We start from the raw sequence: 26,538 nt of genomic DNA, 5'->3' as shown, positions 1-26,538 counted from the left end.
TGAGTTTTAAATCATTAACGAAACAACAATTAAAATTTAAAAAAATCAAAAAACGAAAAAATTGTAAAGAATACGGTAAACGGTGATAAAAGCAACAGAAAGAATTCCTCGTCAGGTTGGAGACTCGAGTATGCTTGAAATTCTACCAAGAAATTCTTCAGAAATGCCAAAAATTCCTTTAGAAATTCGACAAAGAATTTCTTCAAAATTTCTAACAAGAGTTTCTGCAGGAATTCTTCCCAGATTATTTTTCAGAAATTGTTCCAAGATTTTTTTAGAAAGTTTTTAAAAAATTTTCCAAGAATTTCTTCAGATATTATTCTAAGAAATTCTTTAGAAATTATTCCGAAAATTCCAAGAATTTTTGTTAAAATCTTCCAAGAATTTTTGAGAAATTCTTTCAAGAATTTCTTTACAAATTGCTTCAAGAACTTCTTTAAAAAAATCCTCCAAGAACTACTCTAGATTTATTTCTATAGCATTTTAAGTTTTTTTTTTCAATAATTTCTTCGGTTTTTTTTTTTAATTATTCCTAGATAAATTCCAACTTCATGAGAGACGAACCAGCCAAGGACTGAAAGTCTCTATAATATAGCGTAATCAATCAATCAATCCAACCTCATTGATTCCTTCAAAAATCCTGATTATTTTGCTAAATCTTTCACGGACTCCTTCAGAAATCCTTGGGAAATTCTTTCAAAAGTTTCTTCAGATATTTTTCAAGAATTGCTTCAAAGATTCCTTGAGGAAAATTTGAATAGATTGCCTCAGTTATAAATTTATTGATATCTTCAAAAAACTGTAAAAGAATTCCTTCAGGAATCCCTCCACTAATAATTTTGGAAAATCTGCCACGAATTCTTTCAGAAAACCTTTGGAAATCACACCAAGAATTTCTTTAGAAATTCTTTCAAGAATTTCTTGAAATATTCCTCCATAAACTTCTTAAAAAATCTTCCAAGCAACTTCTCAAGAATTATTTTTAAAGAATTTCTTGTGGAATTTCTTCAAAAATTTCTTCAGAAATTTCTTTAAGGATTTCTACAGAAATTCCTGCAGTATTGTTTTCAGAAATTCCAGAAAATTCTTCAAGGATTCCATGAGAAAATTTTCCATAGATTGCCCCAGTTATAACTGCTTTGATTTCTTCAAAAAAATCTAAAGAGATTCTTCCAGGAATCCCTCCACTACTGATCATTTTGGAAAATATTCCACGAATTCCTACAGAAATTTCTCCTGCGATTTTTAAAGAAAATCTTTCCGGGATGCTTCCAGGAGCTCCTTCGGATATTTCTCTTCAGATTTCTTCAGAAATTCTTCCATGGGTTCCAAAATTCTCCAAAGTTTCCTCCAGAGACTTCTTAAAAAGACCCACTGAAGCTTCTTTTATGAAGACTTCTAGGAAATTTTTTAAAAATTCCTCCAGGAATTTCCGTAATTTCTCTACAGATTCTTCCAGAGGCTTCCACAAAAATTTCTTAAGAGAATATGTATTGGAATTACAAAAAAAAATTGCACAGATTCTTCCAAAACTTTCTCCAGCTATTTGTTTCCGCAAATCAATCCATACATCTTCAGAAATGTCTCCGTGAATTTCTTCAAAAACCTCTTAAGACTTTTCATCTGAAATGCCTCTATTGATTCTTCCAGAAATTTATCCAAGTATACCCGAAGAGAATATTCCACGGAATTCCTTAGAAATTCTGATTTACTTCAATTTGTTGCGAATATTCTTTCCAGCATTTTCTCAGAGATTTGTTCAGACATTTTTCACTAATTTCTTCTGTGATTCTTTCATAATTTTCTTCCGGGATTTTTATATTGATTTGTATCGGTTTTCTTTTCGAGATTTTTACTGGATTCTATTAGAAATTTCCTCTAGGCTTCTTACATGTATTTTTTTCCACTTTTTTTTCCGGGAACCGTTAAGAAACCTCTTCAGGAATTCTTTCAGAAATTTTCCTTAAATTTCATCTAGAACTCTTTGCGAAATTCCATCATCGTTTCTTCTCCCTGGATTCTTTCCAGGATCTTTTTCTAGTATTCTTCCTATACTCTCTGAGGCGTTCCTTCAGGTCTCTTACAGGAATTCTTTCAGCGATTCCATCCGGGATTCCTTCATTGGTAGTCATCTGTTTTTTTTTTTTTTTTGATTTCCACTGGAATTTTTTTATTGATTTCTCTTTTCGTTCGATTTGTTCAGGGGTTCCTTCCACAATTCCTACACTGATTCCTTCTGTGATTCCTTTAATTATTTATTCAGAGATTCCTACTGGGGTTTTCATCAGGAATGTTTCAGGAATTTCTCCCAAACTATTTTCAGGAACCCCTTAGACTTTGTTTGGATATTCCTCCAGAGACCCTTTCAAAGATGATCGGAATTATTCCTGAATACTTTCAGGGATTCCTTCCGAGGTTTTTCATGGGACATCTCACGGGAATCCTTCAAGGATCTTCCCTAGGATTACTCCGGGAATTGCTTGCAGAATTCCTTCAGAGATATCTCCGAAATTTTCAGAAGCTTTCTTCCTGAATTCACTCCGGGATTCCTGCCAAACTATTCTGGTAGTTCTTTCGGGATTCAATCAAGAATTTCTCCCGGAACATTTTTAGTGACATCTCCGGGGAATTCTTCAGCGATTTTTTTCTCCTGAGATTGCTTCAGAGGTTCTTCCTTCCTCCTGAAATTTCTTCTAGGATTTCTCCCGTGACTTTCCCAAGAATTCCTCGTGGGATTTCTAACAGAATATTGATTTTTTTTTCCGAAGACGCAATTTGGTCATTGGCAGAGGAAGCTCTCAGGGATAAGCTGATAAGCAGACGTTGTCGATTAAGTTACGATAAGTGGAGGAGGAGAAAATTCCAAAGATTTGAACATGAAAATCAAATAGGCTGTAACGACAATAACGGCGCAAATAAAGATTCTAACGCATCACAACTTGAATGGGGGGTCCTTCAATCTATACTCAACCTCATGAGCATTTGAATAAATGCCGATCTGTTACCATTTTCGAATGTTAATAACTGACGTAATTTTTCTCCTTTCCTCTACTTACAGCGAACGACACATAAACCTTAGCCAAAATGTTTAAGAATCACCTAGCGATGATTGGCATGAACGAAACGCCGAACAAGAAAGCAAGATTCTGGCAATCATACATCAGATCACTCAAAGGTAACTGACCGAATAAACATCCCTAGAATCCTGCAGAAGCAACTAACAATGTTCGATCCCCCTCCCCCAAAAGGATCCGATGATATCCGCGCACATGACGGACCAACCTGGCGGAACCGACCGATCCTGCTGCTGAACGAACTGGACACGCCGGCCGGCCGGGTTCAGTCCCCGGGATATCACTACTCTCCGGTGCACCGGGAGACGTACGGCTACTCACCGCGCCCAATCTACGACCACCAGTATCCACGCCACCGCCGGGCAGGTGAGACCGTTCCAATTTTCGATGTTTCTTTTTGCTGGAAAAATTGATCTGACCATAACGCTTTTAATTTCTTTTTTTTTACGATTTCAGCTAGCGTAGGCAGATTGGCCGATGCCGAGAGAGCCTGGGCCGACCATCTCGAACGGATGAGAGATATCGATCGCAGGTAAGCTTTTCTAAAAGACCATTAGAATATTTACTCTCTAGCGACGTGGTCCAAAAGGAAAACAAATGGTAAAAGGATCGTTTGGGTTATTCCACGCCAAGTGTACACAGCGCCTGTTATTTGATGGTGGATTTGAATCAAATTCGAATGGAGTGTTTACTTTAACCTTCCTTGCATCACGTTGGGAGCACCTCGCTGACGCAGAGTACGGTTTGGGTCAAAAATGACCCTAGTGCTAAAGGAGGGTTAAGGGGAAACGAGAAGCATTTCCTCATTTTTTGCAATGTTTTCAAAATCGGTTATCATACACATGTAGTGGAAGGATCAAGGAATCTCGTCCACAACCTAGTGGACAATATATTTCATTTTGCAAAAGCCTCTTTTAAATTTTGTTTGAAAATGGGTTTTTGACAAAACGGAAAATATTTTCCACCAGGAAAAAATAGGAGATTTCTTTATCTTTCCTCTACATATGTATGAAAGTTAATTTTTAAAATATTGCTCTGTTAATAAGTAAAAAAAAAACAAAAGCCGAAAAAAGGGGAAATGTTTCCAGTTCGGCCTTAAATGGAGAAACAAAAATCCAAATATTAGTGTCGATTGGATCCCCCTTGGCTCGTGACAGCACTCCCCGTCTTTGCCATTGCGACGAAAAGCTACGTATTCTATTTCTTTCCTAAATGTTTATCTTTATTTTTTTTTCCTTTCATAAGGAAATGCTCTGTCTCGGGATATCCTGGAACTTCTGTGAAGATATCTCTTGAAATGCCTCCCAGGATTTCTCACAAGGTTCTTCCATATTTTGAAACATTTTTTTCTTATTACATATTCCTCTAATTTCTCCTGGAGGTTCTACCGACATTTTTTCAACATTCGAGTAATTCTTTCCGGGAATGCTCTGAGAGTCGTCAAGGATTTCTGAATTCTCAACTTCTCCAGGAAAATACAGGAGATTTTCAAGAGAACCCTGCCAATTTTTTTTTCCAAGACTTCTTGCACAGAAATCTCCGATATTGCTCACAGAGAAATGAAGCGGAATTTTTACCCGAATTCCTCCCGCCTTTTCACACAGAATATAGCCTGGGATCTCTCCAATAGTTTTTCAGGATATTCTTCAGATGTCGTCGCGAAATGTCTCATAGAGTTCTTGTTTCCTTTTGAATGGTTTCGCACGATTCCTTCTGGTTCTTCTCGGGATTCTTCCCAGAAGTGCTTCCCGGGATTTCTCCCAGAGATTTTTGGGAAATTCCTTCCAAATTTTACTGGGGTTATTCCAGGTATATTAGAGGAATAGGAGCTCTTCCAGGATTTCATAATTGAATTTTATTGGCTTTTCTCGGTGAACTTAATACTACTCAAAGCAGGAGGAAGTTACGAAAGTAATGAAAGAAACGGTGGATAGAATCGCAAGTGTGCGACGAGAGAAATTGAATCGAAGTTGAAAATTAACAGATTGTGATTGTGTTGTTCAATTACGGCCCTCTATTAATTTTCATCTTCTATTCAATTTCTCTCGTCGCACACTTGCGATTCTATCCACCGTTTCTTTCATGACTTTCGTTACTCCCTCCTTCTTTGAGTAGTATTAAGTTCACCGAAAAAAACCAATAAAATTCAATTATGATAAAGTCATGAAGTGATTGAACCTAGAAAGTAAAATTCCAGGATTCCTTCGAAAGTTTTCTCGAGCTTTCAGCAGAAGTTTCTCTCGAGAGTCTTTTCTCAGATTTTGCTGTATTTATTCAAGAAACCGTCACAGACTTTCTTCCGGAGTTCAGAAATTCTCGCGAGCTTTCTTCTAGAGATCCTCATGGTTTTCTTTTCTTCATACGAGTTTATTTCGGATTACGCCTTAAAGAACCTCCCGAGATTTCTCTTGAACTTGCACCTAAGATTTCAATTGGAATTCCTCCCGCGACATGTCTGAGATGATATTTTTCGTTTTCTTTTTGGATCTCTTGGAGTTTTCAAGGATTTATCCTAAACCCTTTCATCTGGAGTTCCTTTTGCTATAGCTGTATCTGACTTTTCTCATTAAGCTCCTCTCACGATTTCTTTCGGAAGTTTCACCAGGCTTTTTTCGAAAAGTTTTTTCGAAATTTTCTTGCAGTGATCCTCCTAAGATTTATCTAAGCGATTTTGACAAAAAAAAATAATTTTCACTATTCATCCTGGAAACCCTAGCGGAAACTCTTCCAGGATTCTTGGTGTTCTGTCCCAAGTAACATTTTTTGGTCAGAAAAGATTAGAACCATCAGAATACCAGATTGAAAATTAGGGTCTGGAACCATTTAGACAGGAGCACCTATTTTGGGCACTTGCTTCTGTAACTCAGTCAATTTTCTACCAATTGACTTGATTTTTGGAATATGGTAAGATACGCACAGTATCTAGCTATGTACAACAATTCAAATCAATTGGTTTGAAATTAACTGAGTTATAGCAACAAGTGCCCAAAATAGGTGCATCTGCCCAAATAGTCTCAGACCCTACTTGGTTTTACGACGGCTCTCAAAACATCTACAAGACTAGTTGGCCATTTAACTGTTGCTCTTGGAGCTTTTGCCAGGAAGTTTTAACAACAACCTACGAACTTTTGAAAATCTCTTGAAAACATTTTGAAAGAAATTCTGGAGAAATCTCGCATAAAACTTCAAGAAAACTGTGAGGGAAATCCCGAAAGGAACTCCAGAAGAAAAAAGCGGTACATCGCGGTAAAAGTTGATGTTGAAGGTGTTATTCAGGAAAGAAAAAAAAAAGTTTCTGGAGGTACCTTAATGGAAATCCCGATACATTCTTTGAAAGAAATACATGAAAACGCTTGAGCAGAAATTTCGCAAAAATCCCAAGAAGAATTGTATAAAATCCGTCTAGGAAAACTAGAGAAATTTCTGAAGAAACATTGGACAAACATTGAAAATATTTCCGTTAAAAAAACCTGCGAAAAACCGGGAAAACCCTCTATAAGAAATCTCAGGAGTTACGCCTGCAAAGCCCTCGTGAAAAAACTTCTCCAGAAATCCTGGCAGAAACGCCGGAATAATCTCAAATAGTCCTCTGGATGCCGATTCGGAAAACCTTTTCGATAGAATCCAAGGGAGAAGGAATCTTTTCATGATTTTTCAGGAATAACATCTTCCATAAATCTGTTCAAAGTTTCCATACGAAACATATGCTTAAATTCTATCAAAACTTTTTATAAATTTTCAAACGAATTGTCCCGTACTTTTTTTTCAAAGGGTTGGATTAGGATTTAATGCGATTTGGCTCAGAATCCAGAGTAGGTTATCAGCAGGTTAAGGATCTTGATCAGAATTGATCAAGAATTTCGAGCAGAAACAACTCAGAATCCTGATTATTCAAAAATTCGGAGCATCATTGATTTAGAATTATGAGAGCAGTTCAGAATCCACAGCAAGAACAGCTCAGAACACTTAAGTGGATGGACTTTTAAGCAGTATCAGTTCAGATTATTTCAGCTCCCTTAGCAAGTTTATGTAAGTATCGTAAGCAAGACTGACTCTATATTTTGAGCAGAACTGTATCGGAGTCCTGACCATGATTGACTCACAATCGGAAGCAACATTGGCCCAGAAATATTAGAAGAATCGAATCAGAAATTTGAGCAAAATGCGCCCAAAACTCTTAGTTGAATTAGATCAGAATTCTGCACATTTTTTAAATGAACTGGCTCAAAATCCTAAGAAGAATTTGCTCATAACTTGCAGTGTTGGTAAAAACTCAAATTCTCAAATCTCATGGTTGAGTTGTTTCACGCACGATTCTTGACTTGCCAAAATCACCGCCGAAAAAATCATGCATGAGTTGACACATAATTTCACTCATTGCTTTATTTCTTGGTGTTCTTAATATTAAAATCGATGTTTTTAGGATTGTATGATAGAACCAAAGCAAAGCTAGCGTACAACAACATTGAATGCCGTTCAAATTGATTTGGATTCGTTTTACAAACAAAAGAGATTTCAGCGCTTGACTCGTGAGAGCGAGATTTTGCATGAAATTCTCGCGCGTGAGAAAACGATTCATAATCGCGCGCGAGCTTGCTCACGCAGGAGCGGTTCATGAGTGTCCTTTGAGTGTGAGTTTACCAACACTGATAACTTGTACCAAAATTTGATTCAAACCCCGAGTAAACTGAGATTAGAATCTTGACTGATTAGATCAGAACTCAAAGCAGGCTTTGCTAAGAATTTGGGCACATTTCTGAGCTGCAATGACTCAAAATTGAATTGGCTCTTAGCAGAATTGAGTCAGAAATCTGAGCAAAATTTTTCAAAAGTATTCAGCCAAAATGATTCAGATCCTTTTCAGAATTGTATCAGAGTCCGGAGCATGATAAGATAAGAAATTCAAACAGAATTGGATCATAACCTTGATCGGAATCAAATAAGAATCTTTAGCAGAATTTTCTCAATCAAAATTAGATCAGAACCTAGACAGAATTGGCCAAGAGTTTTGAGCTTAATTAGCTCCAAACCAGCAGAATTGAATCACAATCACGAAGCTGACAAGATCAAAATCCCAAGCAGAGCCGAATCAGTACTGTGAGCTGGTTTGATTCAGAATCTAGAGCAAATTTGGCTCAAAAATTTTTGCGCAATTAGGACAGAGTCCTGGTCAGGATTACCTAAGATTTTTTCTGAGCAAAACTGGCCCAGAATTGCTGGCTTACAAAGTTGAGAAAGATATTATTAAAACCATGCACAAACTTGGGTTTGAATCTTGACATAGCAGAATTGGCTCAGAACTCTTAGCGAAATTCGTTCAGTATCCCGAGCGGAATTGACTCAAAAATCTTAGCATGTTTTGATCAGAATCATCTGGATGGAGTTTACCAACCAGTTTGAATTGAAATTGCTCTAAGAATTGAATCAGAATCCTGAACACGATTAGATTCGAATTCTGAACAGCATTTGATCAGAATTCTGAGCTGGATCGTCATAGAACTTGCAGCAGAATTGGCACGAAAACAGCAGAAGTATAAGATCAGGGTAGGTTCAAATGAAAATTGGCTCACTTTTTTAGCAATATTAGATCAGAATCCTGAGCTGGATTGACTCAGTACTTGGATTAGATTTGGCTAACACTTCTTTACAGAATCCTAGGCAGAATTTGCTAAGAATTTTGAGCAAAACAAGCTAAGAGTCCAGAATTAGATTTGATTAGAATACCGAGCAGCTCGACTAGATGGGAAAAACAAAAATATTACAGGTTGTGTTATTTGGTTACAATGATTTTTGTAACAACGGTTGTTATAAAACATAAACCGTTAGTAGTTAAAATAACAAAAATTCTAACGAAACTCGTTCCAATTAAAACAAAAATATTACAAATTGAGATATAACCATAATAAGATTATTTCAAATTTTGTTAGAATAAACTAGTGAAACCATAACAAATTTATAACAAGATCTGTTATTAATTTCAGAACAAATTTGTTACAAGTTGTGTTATAAATCTCTTGGCTGGAGTATAAAAAATAACAAAAATTATCAAGATTTTTCGCAACATTACAAAAAATACTAAAACCCTGGAATAACTTAGTTACAGAATATATAACAAAGATTGCAGTAAACGTGTTACGAAACTTTGTTATAGGCAATTATATTATAGTGCATTTTACAACAAATGTTGTTATGCATCTGTTTGAATAATTGAAACAACTTTTGATATAATTTTGTTACCAAAATTGTGACAAATGTTATTATGATTTTGTTATGGATATTTACATTGAAAACCCCTTACAACAGAATTATATCAACTTTTGTTCTGATCTTGTTATGTGCATCTAATCGGGAATTGGTTCAGAATCTGGAGTAGAATTAACATCAAATCTTAAGCAGAATGAGAAGCCTAAGCAGGGTTGACTGAGAACTTTGAGCAAAATTGGCTTAGACTCTTCAGGAGGATTTGATCGGAATCATGAACAGACTGGAATTGAAACATCGAGCAGAATTGGATTAGCTGTTTTGACTAAAAATCGGAAGTAAAATAAAGTCATAATTGAAAACAGAACTAGATAGGAATTCTGCACATAATTGTCTAAGAATTTTGATGGAAAATGATACAGATTTTTTAGAAGAATTGCATCAGATCTCTGCGCTGTCTTGTCTCAGAATCTGGAGTTAGTTTCACCCAAATCGAAGCAAAAATTCCTAAGCAGAAAAAGACCAAAATGTAGGACAGAATTGGTTACCAATTTAATGCAAAACTAGTACAGAATACAAGACAGTTTGGTTAGTAAACGGACGAAAATCCTGAACTGGATTGACTCAGAATCTGGGGCAGAATAAGCTCAAACTTCTGACTTGCGTTTGAATTCTGACTGAGCAGAATTGGCTCTGAATCCTGAGCTGGATTGGCTCAGAATCTGGAGCAGAATTGACTCATACTTCTTAACAGAAATTTATCAGAATCCTCAGCAGAATGGGTCAGATTCTCGAGTAGAATTAGATGAAAATCCTGAACAGAGAAAACAGATGTACATCAAAGTCCTAAGCAGGATTGAATCAGAATCTGCAGCCAAAATTGTTCATAATCCTTGGCAGAATTGGCACAGCGTCTTCAGATGAATATGATCAGAATTGTGAACTGGATGGACTCTAAATCTGGAGCGAAATTGTCCAAGAATTTTAAATTTTCAGGACGCGCGCCATCAAGTAACCGAAACTGCACCGCACTCGCGTTGTATACGACGAGCGTGGTTTTTTGGTAGTGTTGTACTTTTTACAACAGCGCACGTCCTGAAGGATTAAGCAAAATTGGATGACAATCCTAAACTAGATTAGTTTAGAATGTGACTTAGTTTAGAAATAACTTAGAGTCTTGAGCAGAATCCCGAGCAGATTTAATCAGAACCTGGAGATGGATTGGACGAGAATCCTAGACAGATGTAGATCAAAATCCTAGGCAGGATAACTTAGAGTTCGCTGTAGAATTGTATTAGAATCCTGTGCTGTACCTAAAGCAGAATTGCCTTAGACTTCTTAACATAATTGTATCACATTACTTAGTAGAAATGGCTAAGAATTTTGAGCAAATTGGACAAAAACTCCACACAGATTTGAGTCAGAACTTTTAGCAGAATCGGCTTATAATCTGGAGCAAAATTGCTACAAATTTTCTAGCAGAAACTTGAGAATTTCAAGCAAAATAAGTTCACTGGGTATGATTGGATTAGAATTCCAAGCCGTATAGTATCAGAATTTTATTCAGAAGAACAAGATAAAATTTTGGGCCGACTTGAATTTGAATTCTGACTGAGCAGAAATGGGTCAGAATTCTGAACTGGATTGACTCAGAATCTGGAGCAGAATTATTGGCAGAATTATATCAGAGTGGTCAGTAGATTGGATCTAGAATCTCAAGCAGAATTGGATAAGAATCCCGAACAGATACAGATTAGGGTCCTGAGCAGGATTAACTCAGATTCAGGACAAGAAACTGCTCATTACTCTTAGCAGAATTGGATCAGAATCCAAAGCAAGATCTTCAGCAGAATGAAAATTTTGAGTACAATTAGATCAGAACCCTGAGCTGGATGGACTTAGAATCTTGAGCAGATTTGAACAGAACCTTGAGAAGAATTGGATGGGGATCCCAAACAGATGTCGATCAACATCCTCAGAGTTCACAGCAGAATTAGATGATGATCCTGGGCAGAAACTGAAGCAACCTTATAATTCATAACAGAATGAAATCATAATTCTAAGAAGAAGTGGCTAAGCATTTTGAGCAAAATTGGCTCACAATACTTCACAGAATTGGATTATAGTCCTTTGCAGAATAACATCAGAGCTCAAGACTGGACTGGTTCAAAATCTCTTTGCCGATTCGGACTAGAATCCAGAGCTAGTATGCTTAGGTCAAAATCCAGACTGGTCAGAATTGGCTCAGAATCATGGGTAGAGTCGAAGTTTGAACAGATTAGGCTAAGAATCTGGAGCGAAATTGACTCACAAGGGTATACTGAAAATAAAGAGTAGTATTGGGTCAGAATCCCGACACGATTGACTCAGAATTTGAGACAGAACCCCCGGATTAACTCAGATTTTTCATCACAGTTAGATTGAGATCAGTAGCAGGATTGGCTTGGAATCTGGAGCAGTATTAATATAGAATTTCAAGCAGAATTGAATCAAAATCATGGAAAGGTATGGATCAAAATGATGAGCAGAATTGGCTACCCATCCCCGAACAGGATTAGATCAGAATCCTTGGTAGGTCTGGATTGAAACTTAGAGCAGGATGTGCTCAAAATCTTGATCAGTATTGGTTCACATTCTTGTAAACAGAGCTGTGTTAGCTTAGAATCACCTCACATAATCCAGAGCAGGGATCATTCAGAATCTTTATCAGAATCAGCTCGAAATTCTATCTTTCACTATATCAATTTTTTTAGCAAATTTTGCTCAAAATCCTTACAAGAATCAGTGTAAAAGATTGGAATCAATTAGCTAATAATACCATACCCAGACTGAGCAGAATAGGCTCAGAATCTTGAACAGAGTTGGTTTAAAATCTGGAACGGAATTGACTCAGAAGATTGTAATCAAAATAAAAAGTAGAATTGAATCAGAATCAATTGAATAACTGGAACAGGATTTTATCAGAGTTTCTAACAGAATCTTTGGCTAAATTGATTCAAGAGTTTGAGTGAAATTGGCTCAGAACTCTAAACGTAAGTGTATCAGCATCCTGATCAGATTCAAATTCTAAAACAGGATTCGATTAGAAATTTAGGCATAGTTAAATTGAAATCCTTAGTAGGATTGTCTTGAAATTTGGAGCATCAACTTACATAGATCTAGAGCAAAATTAGATCAGAATCATGCATAAATTTTGATCAAAATGATAAGCTGAATTGACTACCCAAGCAAAAACCCGATTTAATCCACCTATGGTGAACAGAACCCTTCTTACACTTATTAAAACTATTGTTGTATTATTTGTATTTAACATATTTATTTTGAGTGATGGACCAAAAGTTCTAAAGAATATTGTGGATTTGGCATCTAGTGGATTGGTTTTCAAAATAGCATCATGGACCATGGATTAAACTACCAGAAATGCCAGACACCTTCTAGAATCTTGTGTGGAATTTTTAAAAAATAGCTTACATATTCTGGAATATTGTATCTTTTGTTAACTGCCAAAAGATCTTGAATCGATTAACAAATGGATAAGAAAATCAGCGAGATACACTTTGTCTAATATCTCCTAATCAGACGAATAAATTAGCTCCGAAGTACTTGGTATTCATGGTTATGGTGTAAAAACGACAAAAATAATATATCTACTATGCTAATCAGTTTTGGAATTAGCTAGTTATTTTGGCTGTCTAGTTCCCACAATATATAAATTCAAAGCTTTCATTTAACATATTGTTAGTTTTCATAGAATTCCTGTTTATTTGTAATTTGTTATTTATAATTTTGTTGAAAACAATAACCTGCTAGTATACACTTTGTATAAGATCAGCATTATTTATTGAAAAATAATTTCCCATCGACTGGTCAACTAATGCTGGGACTAATGCAAGATAGCAAGTGAATTTAATAATAAAAAAATAATTTATTGAATTACTCTTCGTAAGATATCTCAGTAATCAAATGTGGAATCGATATAAAATTTTAGGGCCTTTTACAAGGATATTGTAGCTTTGATTTGGTGCTTGGAGAATCCAAATCGGTTGACAGACGGCTGACATATTTATTATAGTACCCTTGGTCAAAAACGGTGCAAAACGGTGAGTCGATAAGGAGAGCGTCCAACATAGCTCTGGTCCTCACAAGTTCCTACCTCATGCTTCCACGGGTCAAACGATGACAAAGACCGCCAGCTAAGAGTTGTGTGCTTAGCTGGTAGTGCAGCCTGGGCACTGTTGTTCTTCTGACTTCAGCTAGATTGAGGAGGTACGTCCCGAGCGTCTGTTCACCAAGGAGGTGCGGCTCAAACAGCGTCTGTTCTGGCATCCAGCGGCTGAGTATGAAATGCTGTATTGCGTCAGCTATACCTAAGAAGGCAGCCCCTTCAACGCAATGTAGGCAGCGCGGCCCCGGTAAGGTAGCCTGCTGAAAACTTTCAAACACCCAGAAAAGCAATAGTAGAGTAAACGGATTGATTCAACGGCAACAGACCCGGCAACGAATAAAGGACAATGATTGGAAAGTCGGATCTTGGAACGTGAGAACTTTGAATGAACCCGCACGTGTTGGGCTCCTGGCTCGTGAACTGCAGAATGTCGGCGTTAATGTGGCCGCTATCCAGGAGATACGCTGGCCCAAAACTGGAGAACGCGAATTCCGAGCGGTGGATCCCATCGCCAACACTTCATTCAAGTACCACATCTACTACAGCGGCGGCGATAAGGCAGAACGCGGAGTTGGCTTTATAGTGATCGGGAAGCAGATGAAGCGAGTTATTCGGTGGAAGCCGATAAGCGACCGAATCTGTGTGTTGAGGATGAAGGGCAAGTTCTTCAACTACAGCCTGATCAGCATCTATGCCCCAACGAACGACAAACCCGATGACATGAAGGATGAGTTCTATGAGAGCCTTGATAAGGCCTACGGAGAGTGCCCAAAACAAGATGTCAAAATAGTCATCGGAGATGCAAATGCGCAGATCGGCAGAGAAAGTTTCTTTCGGCCTGTCATTGGAACGGAAAGCCTTCATTCTGTTACCAACGATAATGGTCTGCGCCTTGTGACATTCGCTGCTGCTAGAGGAATGGCAATCAGCAGTACCTACTTCGCACGTAAGAATATCCGAAAACACACCTGGCGACACCCGAGTGGTGACACTTGCTCCCAGATAGACCACGTGCTGGTCGACGGGCGACATTTCTCGGACGTCATAGATGTGAGGTCCTACAGAGGCCCGAACATCGACTCGGATCATTATCTTGTAGCCGCTAAAATTCGGGCGCGATTATCCAGCGTCACGAGTTCAAGAAACAACAGGACGATGCGTTTCAATATCCAGCGCTTGTCAGCCGAAGGGGTTGCTGCACAGTACCACCAGAAGCTAGACGAGAGGACAGGAGAGACCAACGGATCTGGAGATGTCAACAGCTTATGGGGAAGTATCCACGAAGCAGTGACAACAACAGCGCAAGAAGTGATTGGTACCGCTCAGCGACGCCAACGTAATGGTTGGTTTGACGAGGACTGCCAACGAGCGACGAACGAAAAGAATGCCGCCAGAAGTCGAATGCTAGTGGCCGGTACCCGGCAGAACAGAGAGCGGTACAGGGTTGCAAGAGCAGAAGAGAAACGAATCCACCGCAGGAAAAAACGGCAACACGAAGAGAGTGTTATTTCTGAAGCGCAGGAAAGTATGGACAGGAACGATATGCGGAGATTTTATGCAACTGTCAATGGCGCGCGGCACAAGACTGCACCAGTACCCGCCATGTGCAATGACCGGGAAGGAAATTTGCTGACAGACAAAACAATGGTAGCAGCCAGGTGGAAGGAGCACTTCGAAGATTTGTTGAATGGTAGCAGCGAAGGAGCACCCAGGAACAGGATTAACATAATGGATGACAGTCAAGCAGTGGAACCACCTACACTGGATGAGGTTAAAAAGGCCCTTAAGGAGCTGAAAAACAGCAAGGCTGCTGGGAAGGACGAGATCCCGGTCGAACTTCTTAAGCACGGAAGCGAGCAGCTGCATCAATCAATCCATCAGATTATTATAAAGATTTGGGAGGATGAAGAATTTCCCACTAGTTGGTTGGATGGCCTCATATGCCCAATCTACAAGAAAGGGCACAGACTGGAGTGTGCCAATTACAGAGGGATTACCCTTTTAAATTCGGCGTATAAGATACTGTCGCGTGTCCTGTTCAACAGACTGCGACCTCTTGAGGAGTCCTTCGTCGGCGAATATCAGGCTGGTTTTCGTGAGGGCCGATCAACGACGGATCAAATGTTTACCCTGCGGATGATCCTAGATAAATTTCGGGAATATAACTTGCAGACTCACCATCTGTTCATTGATTTTAAAGCAGCGTACGATTCAGTGAAAAGAAATGAGCTTTGGCAGATAATGTCAGAACATGGTTTTCCGGCGAAACTAATTAGGCTGATACGCGCAACGCTGGATGGATCAAAATCAAGTATTCGTATCGCGGACGAAGTGTCTACGTCGTTTGTGACCTTGGATGGATTGAAGCAGGGGGATGCTCTTTCAAATTTATTGTTCAACATTGCACTGGAAGGAGCGATTAGGAGGTCAGGCGTGCAGAGGAATGGCTCTATCATCACACGGTCGCACATGCTCCTCGGTTTTGCGGACGATATTGATCTAATCGGCATCGATCGTAGGGCAGTGGAGGAAGCTTATGCTCCTCTGAAGAGAGAGACAGCGAGGATAGGCTTGACGATTAACTCTGCCAAGACGAAGTACATGATAGCGGGTGGAGACAGAAGCAGGCCTAGTGGGGTTAGTGCTGAGGTAGTGATTGATGGGGAAGTGTTTGAAGTTGTTGAAGAATTTGTTTATCTTGGAACACTTGTGACATGTGACAATGACGTTTCCCGTGAAGTGAAAAGGCGTATTGCAGCTGCGAATAGGGCCTTTTACGGATTGCGTAGCCAGCTTAGGTCCCGTAACTTGCAAACGCAAACAAAATTCGCTCTGTATAAGACGCTGATTGTTCCGGTTGCCCTCTACGGTCACGAAGCGTGGACGTTAAAGGAGGTAGACCGAAAAGCTTTTGGAGTTTTTGAGCGCAAAGTGCTGCGGACAATTCTCGGTGGGAAACAAGAAAATGGAGTGTGGCGCAGACGCATGAATCACGAGTTGTACCAAGTGTACGAAGATGCGAATATTGTGAAACGTATAAAATACGGCAGACTTCAGTGGGCTGGACACGTAGTGCGAATGTCGGAAGAAAGAATAGCGAAAACAATATTCAGCAGAGAACCCGGTAGAGGTAGGCGACTTCGTGGGCGGCCGCGAACTCGCTGGCTGCACACGATTGAAGAAGATCTACGATCCCTACACGTTCGGGGAAACTGGAGGAACATCGCCCAAGATCGACGAAGATGGTGCTCTACTATACGCTCGGCATTGGAGTAAAGTTACTTTGTAGCCAACAAGGTATCAAGGTATCAAGGTAGGTACCCTTGGTCAAAAATCTCTTAAAAGGTTAACCTGTATTACTCCCAAGTACGCTTTGAAAGATATCTCGGTAACCAAATGTCCAATCCTAATGAAATTGTATAGGATTCTACTAGACTAGAATGATGTAGCTTTCATTTGGTGCCAGGAGAACCGAAATCGGTTGACAGACGGCTGAGATATTTATTGCGATACACTTGGTCAAAAATCTCTAAAGGTTTAGTTGAATAAATCCTAAGTACTCTTCGAAAGATATCTCTGTAACCAAATGTCCAATCGAAATAAAATTTCTGGGCGATCTACTAGGATGCTGTAGCTTTCATAGGGTGCCAAGAGAACCCAAATCGATTGACACACGGCTGAGATATTTAGTATAATACACTTTGTTAAAAATCTCAAAAAGTTTAGTTGTACAATTCCTAAATACTCTTCGAAAGATATCTCAGTAACCAAATGTCCAATCGAAATAAAATTTCTGGGCGTTCTACTAGGATGTTGTAGCTTTCATTTGCTGCCAAAAGAACTCAAATCGGTTGACAGACGGCTGAGATATTCATCAATATGCTAAATGTGAAAAATCTCTCAAAAAGCTAACCTATATTACTTCAAAGTACTCTTCGAAAGATATCTCGGTAACCAAATGTCCGATCGTAATAAAATACCATAGGGTTCTACTAGGATGTTGTAGCTTTCATTTGCAACTATGAGAATCCAAATCGGATATCAGATGGCTGAGAAACGTGCGTGAACATACGCACACACACACATACACACACACATACACACACACACACACACACACATACATACACACACAGGCATTTGCTCAGTTTGTCGAGCTGAGTTGATTGGTATATGCGACTCGGCCCTGCGGGCCTCGAATCGAAAGTCGGTTTTTCGAGCGGTATTTATACCCTTCTTATGGGTGTTAGAAGGGTAAAAAAGGTCTGCAACCTAAGCAAGGAAGGCTTTTAATTTCGAACAGAATGTGATCAAAATCTTAAAGGGTGCTTGTAAATATTCTTGTGTAGATTGGTTCCAAATACAGAGCAGGTTTGACACAGGATCACTCATAATCCTGAGCAAGTATTGCTCAGAATTGTGATCAGAATCAACTCGGAATCGCATTATATCAGAGTTTGGAGCAGAGGTTGTGCTCAATATCCTCAAAAGAATTAGTTTTTAACACTGAAAACAATAAACTTATATCACTAAGCGTAATAGGCTAAAAAATGTGAGCCTGATTGGCTCAAAATTCTTTAGTATCAGTTATTGTTTAGAAACGCTATAACGTTGTCATGTGTATCTTAAGCATTTAAAAAGAAGTTTTTAACCATTCTTTGGATGAGATCCGTGAATTCACAGAGAGAATCAACAATAATTTTTGATCAAAAATGTAAGCAAAAGCAGGCAATAAAATTATCCTGGATAAAAAAAATGGTGAGCTCGTTCCAATTTATTTCAAATTTGCAAAACTTACAGATTTGGTGACGGTGTTGAACGGTGAGAATTACGTAGAATTGTAAAACATTAGAAAAAAAAATGATCGATTTCATTTGCTAAAAAGTAATGAATTGAAAGACGTACATCTTAGCAAACTTTCAGGCCCCGCAGTAACACACACAAAAAATGCGATTAACGACGCCATGCTTGTTCTACTTTCAGCGTTTATGACGTACTGAAGAAACTCCTCGAACGGTAAATAATGTCCACTGTTCAGTTTTTCGTTTAGCACTCCCCCTGTTCAGCCATATCGACTGACGACGACAACGGAACGTTCGTCCTCTTTTCTCCATTTCTGCATCTACATAGATTATCCATTTATGTACAACAATCTACCCACAAAAGTCAACAAACAAACAAGTTTTAAATCCCACCAACTGTCACATCTCGATTGGAGAAAAGAACAACTTTGATGATAAAAGCAAAACATTCGGTTTCAGAAAAGACCCATCACCATCAACAACAACGCCGGGCAACAACAATGGGAGGGTATTCAGTAACGAAACAGAAAACTTGCAACAAACTATTTTCCCCGAAGTGGTGCTTGTAGCTTACAACAGACTGATTCCTTCCGGGAAAATCTCGGGGAAAAGGACACCATTGCCACTTCGTGTTTCGCCCCGTCTCAAGCACAATGTCGTATTTTCGCCTCCATCCCATCCCCAATGCCCCCGTCGTAGTATCTACTTTCACCGGATGTGAGAGAACTCCATCCCGGAAGCTGCCCGTTTTCAATCGAATAATGCTTTCTATCGATCTTTTTCTCCCCCCATCAAACAGATACCCATCGCGTTACGGACTGTACCTGCGGGACAAACCGAGCCAGGTTGTGCTGCCACAGGAGCTGGAGTACGAACCGGACACAAAGCCAATCTTCTCCCTGCATTAGGTCACTCCTCCCGACATCCGGTACACAATCACAATGACCCCCAAAAGTAGAAACAATAGCCAACACCACTTTATATTACGTGAAAGAAAATTGAAAACTTACGATAATTGAAAACAGATGTAACACCCCCAAAAAAATACACAGAAACTCTCACAGGTAGAGGACGAAACGTTTTTATTATTTCCTAATTTTTATATTTATTAGGTTAAAAGAGAAAGAAGTGTAACATATTTCTATAAAAGTGAGAAAAAAGAAGGAGAACATTTTTCTATTAACCCTTTCATTAGTTGTTCAGAAAATAAAAACGAACACAAATACACATATATGAAAAAAAAAGTCGAAAAGAGTATAAGCAGCAGGGTATTATGAAGAAAAAATCTGTTGATCGAAAAGATTACCAGTCAAAAAAAAATACGAACAGACAACCATTCGATGAACTTTAACACAATGTATTAATTTATCCCCAACCCTTAAAAAAACACATGAAAATAGTTTCACCGCAAACGGTCGCGAATCGAAGTAGGCATCTCCGCACGTGTATCCGCAAACATGCGGATAGGGATGTCACAATTTCAATATAATCAGGAAAAACGCCGACCGAGGAATCCCGGGTCCTCCTCCCGAGCGTTTTAATTGAAAAAGCGAGCGAGAATACCAACCGATGAACCAACCGCAATTATCCAAAGAGAAGCAATGCCAATAACATACAACAAACAAACAAAAAAAAGTGAAGTCCTGCAGGCATGTCATATTTTTTCCGTTCCCCACATGGAATCATAATACGGCGACTGATTGACGGTCCAAGCGTCATAAACATGCACGAGTCGTCACCACCACACCCATCGCTTGCTGTTCTCGCTTTCATTACGATCTTTTTTCTCCGTGTTTTTTTTTCTTTTAATTTTGAAAAACAAGCGGCCGTGTTAATTGCACGCCGCGAATTTTTCCACGTGGACAAATGCAAAAATGTTTCGATAACGATATCGGGCAGGTACGCGTGCACACACACATTCAGACAGACAGACAGACAGGCAAACAAACAGACAAATACACAGATTAAATCGAAGAGGATGACATGTGAACCTCTGTAAAAAGCAGCCCAAAGCTAAATGGAATAAACAAAAGTGAAGTGCTCTTATTTCGAGTGTTGAAATACTGGATTGGTTGTGGATTTGATCGTACTTAGAAGGGAAAGAAACGCCACGAGTGGGGACTTATTCGCTTGTTTATCATATCACACAAAGAATTTTGCTTTAAGAACTCGTTTTGGAGTCCCTCCATCGCTTCTTTCCAGAGTTCCTTTAGCAACTCCTTCCAAAGTTCATCAGGCAATATCTTCTGGCGTGTTGCCAGAAATATCTTTCGGAGATCCTACGGGAGTCTGTTGACAAGTTCCTCCAAAAACTTCTTTCAGAGTATCTCCAGAAATTTCCTCTGGACTTTTTCCGCAATTCCTCTAGAAATACCTTCCGGAGTTCCTCTAGGAATGCCAGAGATTACATAAAGAGGTTCGTTATGGAGTACCTCTACGACTTCCTTATGGTGTTTCTCAAAGTCTTTAGACTGCAATTCCTCCAAAAGCTTCTGTGAAGTGTTTTCTTGAATTCCTTCCGCAATTTCTTCTGTTACACCTTTTATGGTTCCTCCAGGAATTCCAGCCAAACTTCGAATGGAACATCTGGAGGAACTGCCAATGGAATTCCTGGATAATTTTCAGACATTATTTCTGAAGGGGATCCAGTGGAATTACTCAAGGAACTCTGGCATAGTTTCTCGAAGAACTCCAGGGTTTTCTGGAGGAGCTTTGGATGGAATTTCTGGAAGAACTCCGGATGAAATTCCTGAATAAATCCCGATAGAGTTCCTGAAGAAACTTTTAATGGAATTTATGTAGGTATTCCGGACGGCATTCCTGGAGTAATTCCGGACAGAATCAGGGGACATCTGACGGAATTTCTAAAGAAGCTTCGGACAGAACCCTGGTGGCACTTCTGGCGAAATTCCAGGAGAAGTTTTACAAGAAGCATCAGACGGAATTCATGGACAAACTCCGGAGGAGTTTCGTCGAGGAACATTGGGCGAAATTTTTGGAGCAACTGCAGACATCATTCAAGGAGGAACTCCAAACGAAAGTCGAGGAGAAACTCCAGAAGAAAGTCCTGGAAGCATACCGGTAGAAATTCAAGGGAATACAGGGACTTCAAACTAAATTACTGTTGATACTCTGAAAGAAATTCCAACAGTAACTTTGAAAGAAACCAAAACTCCTAAAAGAACTGCAAAAGATGTTTCTGAAAAAAAAAAAACTACCGAAGGAAATCCTGAAATATAAAAGTCGGAAGGAGTTCATGGAGGAGCTCAGGTAGTAGTTCACAACAGATTCCTACTGAAATTTCTAAAGCAACTCTTGAAGTAAGGAGTGGATGCGTTCCAAGAAAAAATCTGGAGACATTTTTTTTTTTTTTTGAGAAGTTGCAACAAGAATTTCATGAAAAGTTACTCCGGAGATTGCTGCCATTTTAGGCAGCCTTAACGGGTTTTAGAGGGACATACGGATGATTCAGGGGCATTTCAGGGGTCCCTCGGGGGTTTCATGAGGCCTCATGGGTGCTTCAAGGAATCACAGGTAGTTCCAGGGGTGTTCCAGAGGGCCTCACAGGCGTTTCAGGGAATACAGAGATTTCAGAGACGTGTCAAAGAAATCTCAAAGGGGTTTAAGGAGGGGTTATCAGGAGATCTCAGAGGCGGTTTTAGGCGGTCCAAGCGGGTTTCAGAAAGTAACATGAAGGTCGTATGGGTGTTTTGAGGGGTTTTCAGATGCCTTAAAGAATGTCCGGTGGGTTTCAGGGACGTTTTAGGCGATTCCAGGGGAGTGCCACAGGGACTCAGGGACGTTTCAGAAGCATTCAGAGAGTTTCAATGGGTACCGGAGATCACAGGAGATTTCCGGAGCGTTTCAAGCAGTTCGAGCGGGTTTCAGTGGGGTACCTGCAGATCACTGGGGCATTTCAAATGGTTCTAGAGGCTTTCAAGAGAGTTTTAAGGGAGTTTCAGGGGCGTTTCGGGGGGTATTAGGAGTTCTCAGAGAGGTTTCAGGCAGTCAAAGGGGGATTCAGAGTGGTACCTAGAGATTTCAGGGGGCTTTCGGATGCCTTTGAGGGAGATCTTAATAGCATTTCAAGGGGGTTACAGCAATGGTTTTCAGGGTGATCTCAAAGGCAGCCCCAACGGTTTTAAGAGGGGCATCTGCAGGTCTCAGGTGCCTTTCAGGAAGTTTTCAGATGCCTTCAATAGGGTCGATGGGATTACTGAGGCGTTTTAGGAGGGACTCAGGTGATTCCAGGGGAGTTCCAGAGGGTGTCAGGGGATACCGGAGATCTCAGGGGCGTTTTGAGCGGTTCAAGCATGTTTCAGAAAGGCACCTGCAGGTCTCAGGGGCGTTTTAAGGGGTTTTCAGATGCCTTCAAGGGTGTCCGATGGGTTTCAGGGGCATTTCAGGTGATCCAAGGAAAGTTCCACTTGACCTCAGGGGTGCTTGAATGGATCACAGGAGTTTCCTGGGGAGTTTTTTTTTTTTGTTTTTATTTTTGTGTATTATAACTAGTTGCTAATTCTACACTCTTCCTGGGGAGTTCCATAGGATCTCAGGGACTTTTTCGGGCATTCAGAGAGTTTCAAGGGGCTCCGGAGGTCGCAGGGGCAGTTTAAGGAGGTCCCAGAGGGCTTCATGGGGCGTACCGGGAGAGCATTTCAAGCAGTTCCATCTGGTTTCAAAGAGGTACCTGCAGGTCACAGGGGCGTTTCAAAAGGTTTAGAGGGTGCCATCTTTCGATGGCGGCAGTGACGGTGGCGTGAAACGGCGTGATCGAAATTTGGCCATAATGTCAAAATTGACCAAGAAAAGAAGTTATCATTGCACTCTAGAATTTGTAGTCAAAGGTTTTTTATGACCACTGATGACATAAACGTTTGAATGAATACTGTAGTGGCAAAAGCCACTCGGTAAAACTACCGAACCCTCTTGGGTGTTCTGAAGTGACTTTGGACTTATGAATAAAGATGTGAGTTTGAAGATGACTACCGTCGTAACTAGTTGTATGTACTTTATCGTACTGAATAAAAGATTAGCTTTTAAGTTATTTTACTCGTTATAACAAATACCTTTTTTATTTCTGTTCGGGTCCGTCATTGCGACCAGTGATTAGATCTGTTGTTACATTACCCGTATCCTCAGTGTAGTGCATCATGCATTACTCCATTGCAAATAAAGGGCAATAAAATATCAATTTTGCACAGTTTTTGTTTTGTTGTCTTAGAACTTTCAGAAGCTATTAAAATTTATAATGAAGTTGCACTATTTACATTTAGGAATCCCCGAATGATTTTAGGGTGGAATCTTCGAAGAAATTCCAGTAGCAGCCATAAAGAAACTCCTGGAGAAATCCATGAATAAACCTCTAGACTAATCTCGCCAGGAACTGCTTCAAGAATTTTCCTTAGAGAGATCCCTAAAGAAACTGCTGAAGAAATCCTATCTGATTGGAATTTTCGAGGAATTTCAGAACAAAATCCAGGAAGAATCACGAAGGAATTCCAGGAGGAATCCGCAAAAAAAAAACAACAAAGATCTCAACGCAATCTCAACAGGAATCCTCGAAGGAATTTATGCGGGAATTTCCAAGGGATTTCGAGAAGAAATACCCTAAGGATTTATAGGAGAAATCAACGAATATCCAGCAGGAATTCCCAAACGATTTCCAGCAGGAATTCTAGAAAGAATTCCGGTGGGATTTTCCAAGGAATTTCAAAAAAGAATCCCCAAAGAGGAAACTCCGCAGGAATTCAAGGAGGAATCCGCGAAGTAATTCCATAAATCCCCGGAGGAATTCCAGGACGAATCTCCGACGGATTACCAGCTGGAATACCCGAAGGAATTTTAGGAAGAATTCTCGACGGAACTTCAGGAAGCATCCCCGAAGAAATTACAGAAGAAATCCCTGCGGGAATCCCAGAGGGAATAACCGAAGGAATTCCAAAATCTTCCAACGAATTCCAGGAGGAATCCCCGAAGGAATTCTAGGAAGAATCTTTATAGAAACTCCAGGAATTCTAGAAGGGCTCCCTGAAGGAAGTCCAGAAGGAATCCCTGAAAGAATATCAGAAGGAATCCTCGAAGGAAGTCTAGGAGGAAACCCCGAAAGAAAATCTAAGAAAAATCCTCGAAAGATTTTCAGCGGAATCTTCCAAAGGGAATCTTTCCGGGTAGGGCGAAGTATTTGCAGAAGGTATCCCCGAAGGATTGTCAGGAGACATTCCCGGAAGTATTCCTGGAGAAATTGCAGAAAGTAATACTGGCGGAACTCTTGTGCAAACTCCGTGGAAGATCGCTCAAGAATATCCTGGAAATATGCCTGATTACAATCCTAAGGAAATTATTGAAGAGTCCTCCTGGAAAAATCTCTGAAAGACCCCAGAAGCGATCCCTGAAAGAAATCTTTGAAGAATCCCTAAAGGAACTTCTCGAGGAATCCCCTAAGGATATCCTGAAGGTATCTTAGTAAGGCCCCCTTTACAGGAATCCTCGAATGAACTTCTGAATAAACCTTCTCGTATGATATAGCGTCGTCAAGCTTCCTTCTGGAGGAATCCCTGATTTTTTCTGGAGGTATGCTTGGATTCTCCTGTCAGTTTCTCTGAGGAACTTCTGCAGAGATTTCTGAAGACATTTTTGTAGGAATGCCTTAAGAGGTTCAGCAGAAACCTCCGAAGAAACATTTGCAAGAATCCCTGAAATTCCTGGGGGAATCTTGGAAGGAACTCTTGTATTTTTTTCTGTAATAAGTCCTGTAGGAATTCTCAAAGGAACTTCAGAAGAAAACTATGCAGGAACTCCTAGACTAATTTCTAAATAAAGACATCCAGCAGGAATTCATGAAGGAACCCGACTAGATGAACATAACAAGAATATATCATAATTATATCTTAATGTGATATAACTAACAAATTATGTTATAATTTTGTTAGGACATGGACTGTTTATTACTTTTTCAAACTAAATTATAACAAAATACAGGGTGCGTGCGATATTTTTGCACTAAATCATATCGTAATCATAAAACACGTTTCAAAAATAATTCGACAATAGATCTATACTAAATGATTTTTCCGCGAACATTTGTGATTATTTCATTTGATTCTCTTTATTTTGGTCAACAATTGTGTTATTTTAGGTAAAACTAGAATATTTTTTTGTACGAGGAGCTCCAATGGTATCATCGTTATATGTGCCGTTCAAAAAAATATCCCATAAATTTGAAAAAGAGGTTTCAAGAAGACGAAAATGCGAACAACTTGAGTATAAATATATGGAGCAGCTGCATACTATCTGCATTTTCTCAGCTGTCAAGAACGCTATGAAGCTGATTTTTTCAGTGTAGTTGGGGGGTTCCATAGGCTTGTTACCTACGAAAAACTAAATCGCTGGAATGGAAGATAGCGGAGAAATAACTGAAAGAAGTCGAAAATTCTAATTTGAGCAGTGGTATTCTACTAGGGCTGCTCAAACATTTATGAGAAAATTTAAAACTAAAATATCCTAAGTCTGACCACCTCAATTTGCTGTTTTAGACTCGCATAAGCTACAGCACAAATTTGAGCTTAATTGATAAAAAAAAGATACGGACACGTTCTATGCTTCCAGTGAGCTTTTGGCTCTTTGAAGGAAGCACGACACTAGACAACGGACTAGCATGCAACGCCCAGTGGCACAGCCGAAAACTTTTCCTGACAGCTGCGGCGGGAATCGAACCCGCGCTCCTCAGCACGATGCGACTAAGAGCTTGGTGACCCTAGCCACACGACCACGGAGCCGCACGAAATAAGGTCGGATAAGGTCTTACGTATCGCTCGACTAGTCTGAAGTTGATATGGTAAAACTGGTACAAATATGTGCAGGAATGCCACTAGATGGCACTGGAAGCGTTCAATAACCCTTATTTTTAGTATTATTAAAGGGAATTCTATGCGGAACATCTTTGTTGAAGACCGCTAAGTGATCCGATGCTTGCTAAAAAAAAGTTGTACCCTAGACTTAGTGTATCGAAAAAACAACCAGTTTTTATTGATGCTATTCGATAATGTGTTTAAATCACCACGTCAAAATTATTTAAATTATAATTTTTGAAGCATATCTGTATCATTACGACTCGTGTATCATTATCGGGCTTTTACACATTACATTTTACTGATTTCGTCTTATTTACACAACAAATAGTAGAACCCGAAAAGTTATTGGGCGCGCTAGTGTAAAACATAGGATCTGAAAACATTTTCTCATATCACCATGTTTTTGATTATTAATGGTTTTATATTTTTCACAGTTCACTAGA

The 26,538-nt window shown here is 39.5% G+C and overlaps 1 protein-coding gene across 5 annotated transcripts in view; it reads left to right on the top strand.

Moving 5' to 3' along the window:
• Nucleotides 1-20,305, top strand: part of LOC109402605 (uncharacterized) — a 36,418-nt gene extending 16,113 nt beyond the window's left edge. For 3 of the 5 annotated variants that reach the window (XM_029878242.2, XM_062844442.1, XM_029878243.2), the window contains exons 2-6: nucleotides 3,059-3,175; nucleotides 3,249-3,440; nucleotides 3,531-3,606; nucleotides 18,424-18,456; nucleotides 19,042-20,305. In XM_029878242.2, coding sequence (XP_029734102.1) covers nucleotides 3,085-3,175; nucleotides 3,249-3,440; nucleotides 3,531-3,606; nucleotides 18,424-18,456; nucleotides 19,042-19,150 — 501 coding nt within the window. In that variant the 5' untranslated portion in view covers nucleotides 3,059-3,084 and the 3' untranslated portion in view covers nucleotides 19,151-20,305. The remainder of the gene's footprint in view (nucleotides 1-3,058; nucleotides 3,176-3,248; nucleotides 3,441-3,530; nucleotides 3,607-18,423; nucleotides 18,457-19,041) is intronic. The other 2 variants (XM_029878244.2, XM_029878245.2) reach the window with 1 other exon arrangement.
• Nucleotides 20,306-26,538: the final 6,233 nt, after the last annotated feature.

The sequence above is a fragment of the Aedes albopictus genome, chromosome 1 (assembly GCF_035046485.1).
Source record: "Aedes albopictus strain Foshan chromosome 1, AalbF5, whole genome shotgun sequence".
Taxonomy (NCBI): Eukaryota; Metazoa; Arthropoda; class Insecta; order Diptera; family Culicidae; genus Aedes; species Aedes albopictus.
Note: the sequence above shows the minus strand (reverse complement) of the source record. Positions and strands in the feature narration are given on the sequence as shown.